At 50.4% G+C, this 7848-nt stretch overlaps 1 protein-coding gene across 1 annotated transcript in view; it reads right to left on the bottom strand.

Annotated features, from left to right (window-relative positions):
* Positions 1-1779: 1779 nt before the first annotated feature.
* The window catches only part of LOC128828172 (maestro heat-like repeat-containing protein family member 2B), a 38380-nt gene continuing 32311 nt past the window's right edge, over positions 1780-7848 (bottom strand). The window contains exons 26-32 of the mRNA XM_054012602.1: positions 7258-7404; positions 5905-6087; positions 4849-5004; positions 4215-4349; positions 3875-3977; positions 2708-2773; positions 1780-1877 (exon numbers count right to left, since the gene is read on the bottom strand). Of these exons, the coding sequence (XP_053868577.1) occupies positions 1780-1877; positions 2708-2773; positions 3875-3977; positions 4215-4349; positions 4849-5004; positions 5905-6087; positions 7258-7404 (888 nt within the window). The remainder of the gene's footprint in view (positions 1878-2707; positions 2774-3874; positions 3978-4214; positions 4350-4848; positions 5005-5904; positions 6088-7257; positions 7405-7848) is intronic.

Here is a 7848-nt window from a genome sequence, read left to right as displayed (position 1 = left end):
CTGCTCGAAGGTGACGAGAAAGGCTTCGGGGTCATCGCCGGGTACCATTTTCGTCAGCCGGATCGGGGGGCTGGGCCGCGTAGTCCCGGCCGCACCTCCAGGCTGTGCCTCTCTGGGTCGGGCCAGCGCCGTTGCGAGTTGCTGGAGACACTCCCGCTGGAACTCCTGCTGCTGGGTGACCAGGTCTTGCACGAGCTGGTTCCGTTGAGTTCCAAGCTGCTCCATGAGCTGCTGCTGCTGTTGCAGCTGTGTGGCCTGCTGCTCCCTTTGCTGTTGCAGCTGGGCCGCCTGCTGCCGCTCCTGGGTTTCTGTCACCAGGGCCAAGAGCTGGGACAGATCCATTTCTCGGGAGGGGGATCTTTCTCCCCCGGCCCCTCTCTCCCCGGAGTCGAGGGTTCGCGCCCACATCCTGGGCGGAACTCCTGCCTGGCTTGCCACGTGTAGTAGTTCCGGGGTGGGGCTCGTCCCTTCCTGGGGCGCCTGGAAGCCAGGCCGCCCCGCTACAAAGCGAATAACAGTTCGGGCCCCGACCTTTGGGTAGGGGCTGAGCACACAATCGACAGTTCAGAGCTCAGGCCCTAGGTCAGGGCGGGGCAGCAAACCAATAGTCAGTCGGTGGCCCAGGCCTTGTCGCAGGGGCTGGGTCAGTTTGGGTTAGCCCAGGCCCTAGGTCAGGGCGGGGCAGCAAACCAATAGTCAGTCAGTGGCCCAGGCCTTGTCGCAGGGGCTGGGTCAGTTTGGGTTAGCCCAGGCCCTAGGTCAGGGCGGGGCAGCAAACCAATAGTCTGTCAGTGGCCCAGGCCTTGTCGCAGGGGCTGGGTCAGTTTGGGTTAGCCCAGGCCCTAGGTCAGGGCGGGGCAGCCAACCAATAGTCAGTCAGTGGCCCAGGCCTTGTCGCAGGGGCTGGGTCAGTTTGGGTTAGCCCAGGCCCTAGGTCAGGGCGGGGCAGCCAACAGATAGTCTGTCAGGGGCCCAGGCCCCTTGGACAAGGAGGAGGAGAGACTGCCACCCGGCGCGGGGTGGCAGGGGGGAACACAGGCCCACCCACTCCACTGTGTTCCAGCCCGGGGCCCTATCCGCAGCAGTCCGCCTGCCGCGCAGTCAGTGGGGATCCTGACCGCAACACACTGACATGGGTTCGGGGTCTGCTATCCCCGGGCCACTTCCCATCTCCTCCTCCATGGGTACCTGCTCCTCCTGAGTTCCGTCTGCTGGGTCGCAGATCATGGGCTCCTCCGGGCCCCGAGCACCAGGTAGGTCTGTCGCTCCCTCTGGGCCCTCGGCGGGGGGAAGCTCAGGCCGCTCCTCGGGGTACCGGGCTCTCGGCAGGTTCGGCCAGTCCTCCTCAGGATACTGGGCTCTCGGCAGGCTCGGCCAGTCCTCCTCGGGATACCGGGCTCTCGGCAGGCTCGGCCAGTCCTCCTCGGGATACCGGGCTCTCAGCAGGCTCGGCCAGTCCTCCTCGGGATACCGGGCTCTCGGCAGGCTCGGCCAGTCCTCCTCGGGATACCGGGCTCTCAGCAGGCTCAGGTCCGCGGGAGCTCGGGCACCAGCGTCTGTCCTCTCCCGCTGCCGGCCAGCTACTGAGCGCTGTGGCCTGGCCTTTATACTTCCTGTCCTGCCCCTTGACATCCGGGGGGCGGGGACAGGCCGTGGTGGTTCCGCCCACTCTGGCGGCTGTTCTGGCTCCTCGCTTCCTGGGGCGCCTGGAAGCCAGGCCGCCCCGCTACAGGCCCTTATACTACTGGAGTGCCTTCTTCTATTTTTCTCCGTGCCGCTTCATTCCCCAATCACTCGGCCAGAACAGATGTGACTTATGATCTCAGTTGCCACCAGCTGGACAGTGGGACTTGGGTCTTTCTGTAGGACCTGGAGAGCTGAAATTACAGAGGACAACACATTAGTGAACAGACTGTCAAATCACAGCTAAGTGTGATCACAGAACCTTGAACTACCTGAGCAGAATGATCACACGGAAACATAGGAGACTGGGCTCAGTCGTTCTAATGGGATGGAAAATACATGAGAGATGAATATACCCCACTTTTCATAGTCACCTCTGCCTGAAATAGCTGGAGACTTATTACCTCTGAATACCACACTACAGCAGCTCTCCAATACAAACAAAGCTTTAGGTTCCTCCACTGGGTCCCTTCCATGCTCTCAACTGGGGGGAGACCCTGACTCTACCAGAAAGTCATCCACTCTGCTGTAAATGGAAGAAGGCCCATTGTTTCAATAGCTTCCACTTTTAAGTTTATTTTCCATCTCTATTCAGGAGACACTGCCTGAGCTCAAATAAACCTGGAATTTAACAGAGGCCAGGTCCAAGCAGGTTTATGCATGATACAGGGCACCTACTGGAAGAAAAATTGCTGGTGGGAAATTTGAGGTAGCAGAAAGTGGCTACAACTTCTTCTCACCTGAGGAGTCCACAGAAAGCCAATAAAGCCCAAAGAGTGGATAGCACTGGCTGTGGAGGCGGCGTTGCCAGGACAACCAGGAGATGCACTGACTCATATCACACCTTCTGCAGCTTCCTCCTTCAGGGAAAATTAAAGTGGACTTTCTACTGGGCAAGAGTGAATTTGTCCTTTGCTGTGTGGCTGATGCACTTTGCACCAGTGGTATTGGTTACTGCTGCTTGTCAGCCAAATTCCTTTAGAACTCACTAATGAACAGGACTTCAGCTGTATTTATTACTTACACATCAGCAGATATTCCAGGTCCAGCCATTTCATACGCTGCCTGTCTGTGTGTTCCAGGATGATGCCTAAATACACAATGTAAAATAAATAACAACAATAATAATAAAACCTTCCCTTGTTGAGTGCAAAGTGATACTAGCAGCCCCTAGACAGGTCTTTGGCATCTCCTACTGTGGGCCTAAAGGTGAGCTGTGGGCAAGAGGATGCTAGAGCAGTTTAGAGTCCACACTGAAGAGAATGAGAGAGACATTTTTTAAAAAGAATGTTTCCAGAAAACCCATTTGTTTGAAACAGTCTGTGTTCCTCTTGCCACTGCTGTCAGTTATTGGAGACATACTAAGATAGTGTCTTGGTCTAGTGGTCTGAGCAAAGGACTGGGGCCAGGAATAAGTGAGTTCTAAGCAGGGATCTCACAAGGTGACTGATAGCTGAGACGTAGGCCACAATGCCTGCCTGTCTCACATGGGTGTGCTAGGGTGAAGAGGGCACAGGGCCAAAGAGGAGGAACCTAATGCTTCCTTGACAAGGTGGTGTGGCCAGGAACCTGAAACAGCAGGTGCTATGGGGAGGTGGGCTGCATGCCTCCCAATGATGAAGTAGCAGTGAGGAGCACTGAACCACACTGTGGGTAGGTCTGCACTTTGATCTAGGGGTATCACTCCCAGTTCAATGGGACAGGCCCACACTGGCTCTGACAGCGATAGCATGCTAACATTAGAATGTAGCTAAGGCAGCACGAGCAGTGGGAGGAGCTAGCCACCTTGAGAATAGACTTTGGGGTTTGGATGCGCTCATTCTTGGGGTGGTTAAACCTCCTGCTGCTCCTGCCATCGCAACTACTCTCTATTTCTAGCACGCAGGACTAGTGCGGGTACGTCTCATCAAGCTGGGAATTATACACCCAGCTCGAAGTGTAACCATGCCCTACGTGACAATGTCCCTGCCTCTACTACTAAATGACTGCACCATGCTTTCCCTGCAATGATCCCGAAACACTGGATAGCAACTAATCCACCACACTGGAGAGGTAGGGATATTAACATCTCCATCTATGGATGGGAAGCTGAGGCACAGAGAGATTAATGGCAGCTCAGCGCTGCACAGTGGGATTGTTTCTGTCTCCCTCAATGGAAATACCAAAAGGGACACTGGGCATCATCTCTCACCAGCTAAGTTGGCTGCAACTGCCCGGATCTCTTCCCAGCTGCTATAGAAGTACGTGATGGTGATTTGGTACAATTTCTCCAGCAGCTCTGCATTCTCTTTGGCCTAGAGGGAATCAGGGATACATGAGCTCTCTCTGGCTAGAAGTGCCCTTTGACTGCCAGCACATGCTTTTATGAACCACAGGTAAATAAGATAGAGAACAGGTGGCTGGGTAGAAGTGGGAACAATGGGAATCTGTGGCAGATTTACATTTCCCATCACCCTCAGTCACACATCCCCTCCCCACCTCTACACCACCACTCCAGTCAATAATCTCAGGCAGTTCAACAGCTCACTCACAAGGTGTCTGCAAATGTCCACCTGGAGCTCTTCAGGCTTCAGCTCAGCTGTGCCACCAAGGTGCTCACTGATTGCACTTTGGAGTCTCTTGAGTCCCAAAAACGGTAAACAGAGGTGAAACGTAGCTCTGCATTCCTGAAAAAGAGCGTCACGCCATTGAATTGTTCCCTACCGAGTGCTATGTTCATTCAACGGGAACTCATCTGCGTGACTGCTCATCTATTCCAGGATCAAAAAAAGGGATTCATCTGGATATTGGCAGAAAACATGCAGGAATGACTAATAGACGGGAGAACTTCAACTGAAACCTGGAGGTAGCATCAATGTCTTTTGGGAACAGATATACCGATGAAAGCTGCTGCACCAGGCATAGCTGTGGTCTCTCTGTTCTGGGGAGGCAGGGGTCTGGGGTGCAGAGACAGACAGGAACAGAGACCTGTCAGGGTCAGACCCATGACCTCTCCTGGATTCTGGTGAGGCAGCCATGGACCAACCTGGCTGGAACTGACTCAGCAGGAGGGCAATGAACTGAGGGGAGAATTTGGGCCTCCACAGCAGGCAGGAATAGCAGAGCTCCCCTGGCATTGGGAGGAAGATTCCTTTTGCTTAGTAAATAAGTCACTGTCAGTCTTACCATTGAAATCTCAGGGTTTGGGTCTTGCAGGTGCAGCAGAAGTGTGACCCAGCTCTTTTTAACCTGGTCGGCGAAATAGGTCTTCCATTTTCTCTTTGTCAGCCGGGCCAGGATGCCAAATAGGACAAAGGCCATTGAGCGAAGAGCATCATCCTCCTACAGCCAAGAAAGCCCCGCAAGTTAGTAACTAAGAGACAATCACATCATGCACTTTGCACAGCCATCTCTTCTACGCTAAAGTAGAGTGATTTCAACTACAGCTAGTCGGAAAAACGGTAATTAACCAATTTTTTGTTCAAATTTGCTGATTCATTAAAATATTTTAGAGACAGTTCAGTTTTGATGAAATTCCTCCAGAAGCCAGGTAGGGGTCCTTAGAAACTTGCCTGGTGTCTTTCCAGTGCACCCATCCAGCTCTGTGGCAGCCGATCTAGCAGGCTGCTTGGGATCGTGGGCTTCCAGGCCCCCAGCTTCTGGGACCCTGGCTCTCAAATTTGCAACTCCCTGGCACTTCTAGCTCCCAGAGTTTCCTGGGTTCCCAGCACCGGGATAGTCTGAGAGCAGACTGCCCTGGGCCAAGGCTTCCAATAGAGCTAGGTTGAGAATAGTAATTCTGTTTCACAAAGAGTTTTGAACTTTGGGGAGAGGGGTTCCCACAAATAGGATCAAAATCCAAATTTGAACTCTCTAAATTCTGTACAAAACGGAATTATCATTCCAACCCTCTCACATAAAAATGGTATAGAACAGGCCCAACACTCTCTATTGTACTCTGTAACCCCCATTTCATGCTTATCTAGCTATCTAATCTAGTATTCAGACTTTCTTTGAGGTTCTCAGTGGCAATAAAGAAGAATAGAAGGGTGAGACTGTGGGAGCAGGGATGTCATCCCCATCCTCCTAATGTTCTCCTCCTCCGTAAAACACCTCTCTTCCCTGGGGCCTAAAATCTCTTCACTCCGACATGAGCAATGCCCAGGGAGTCCACATCACGCATTGTAAATGGAGCCTAATCAAGATTGGTTGAACTGGGGTTGGAGAGATCTGTTCACATACATCGTCAAAGTAAGTCCGGATCTGTTGGGTGAGGTCTTTGAAGGAAGAACCTATGTCCTTCTCTTTCAGCTCCTTCAGGACTTTGGCCAGTGCTTTCATGCTCTCGCCAATGACTTCCGAACTGAAAATGTCATGTAAGGCCCCGATCAGTAGGTCCAGAAGAAACTTCTTGTGCTTTTTCACCTGTACAAACATATGACATTAAAGAACACTTATCACTGATCACACTTCTAATAAGTTTTCTTTAGCAGTTATGAAGCTGTGGGAATTTCATCAACCCCGTCTCCCCCCAGAGACCTATAGCTATATTTCAGACCAGGTGCTAGCTACAATGAGCCCAACTTGGTGCCATAATACATCTGTGTAATCCTATTATTAGATTCCTAGTTACTTAGATTCCAAGGCCAAAAGGGACCATTGTGATTATCCGGTCTGACCTCCTGCATAACATAGAACTTCCCCGAAATAGTCTCTGTTTGAAGTAGAATGTATCTTTTAGAAAAACATCCAATCTTGATTTTAAAATTGCTAGTGACAGAGAATCCACCACAACCTTTGGTAAATTATTCCAATGGTTAATTAAAATTACCATTAAAAATGTATGCCTTATTTCCAGTCTGAATTAGCCTAGTTTCATTTTTCCCCATTGAATCTTGTTATACCTTTGTTTGCTAATGTGAAGAACCCATTATCAAAATTTATTCCCCATGTGAGTAGTTATAGACTGTTCTCAAGTCACTCCTTAACCTGCTCTTTGTAAAGCTAAATAGATTGAGCTCCTTGAGTCTATCACTAAAGGGATATTTTCCAATCCTTTGATAATTCTTGAGACTCTTCTCTGAATCTTCTCTAATTTATCCTTCTTGCATTGTGGACACCTGATCTGGACACAGTATTCCAGCAGTGCTCACATGAGTGCCATATTCAGAGGGAAAATAACTTCTTTACTCTTCTTCAAGTTTCCTCTGTTTATACCTCCAAGGATCATTTCAGCCCTTTTGGCCACAACTTCGTATTGGGAGCTTATGTTCAACTGATTATCTGCCATGACTCAAGTTTTTTTCGGCATCATTGCTTCCTGCGATAGAGTCTCTCATCCTGTAAGTATGGCCTGCATTTTTTGTTCCCAGATGTATACATTTACATATAGCCATATTAAAGTGCACATTGTTGACTTATGCCCAGCTTACCAAAGGATCCGGCTTGCTCTATGTTTACTGCAAAGAGGTTACTAGGGTATGTGAGAGAGCAGAATTTGGCCTAGTGCATTTTGTGCAGCCTCTGTAAACTCTGAACAACTCTCGCTCTTGGTTTCTCTAGTTATGCTGCATTCTATTCAGTAATCTCTCTTACCTTCTCAGGCGCCCCATAGACTAAATTTCCCAGGCCTCTCACAGCCATCTGGCGGACAATGCTGTTCCTATCCTGGGACCTTTCTTCCAAGATGCTCAAGACAGACTTAAGGAACTTCTTCTCCCTGAGCATGGGGTCACTCATTAGCTGAAATAAAATCAACATGTCCATTAGCCCCAATATGATCATTAAGATTGGGAATATAATTTGAGCAGACATGGAATACACTAAAAACAACAAGGAGTCCTCCTACAGCCACAGTCTTGTGGATACAGACTAACATGGCTCCCCCTCTGATACTTGGCACATAAGACACTGTAACTTTATTATTCCACACGAATGAGAAATGTTTTAAAACCTGGAGCTTTCCTTTTGGGCACTATAATAGGGATCCACTCACCTCTTGAGAGCCTCTTAGTGGCTGGGTCTGGTACCACAGTCCTTTTCTCACCCCTGGCGCACCCTGCCAGCCGACCTTAGTGAGTCTTCTGTGGCTCAGGCCTCTGGCTGCGTCCCAAAGTCCAAATGAACCCCTTCTGGGGTAGTCAAGAACAATCCCATTGCCCTCACTAGGGTCTCCAGCCCCAACTC

This window comes from Malaclemys terrapin, chromosome 23 (genome assembly GCF_027887155.1).
Source record: "Malaclemys terrapin pileata isolate rMalTer1 chromosome 23, rMalTer1.hap1, whole genome shotgun sequence".
NCBI classification, from domain to species: Eukaryota; Metazoa; Chordata; order Testudines; family Emydidae; genus Malaclemys; species Malaclemys terrapin.
Note: the sequence above shows the minus strand (reverse complement) of the source record. Positions and strands in the feature narration are given on the sequence as shown.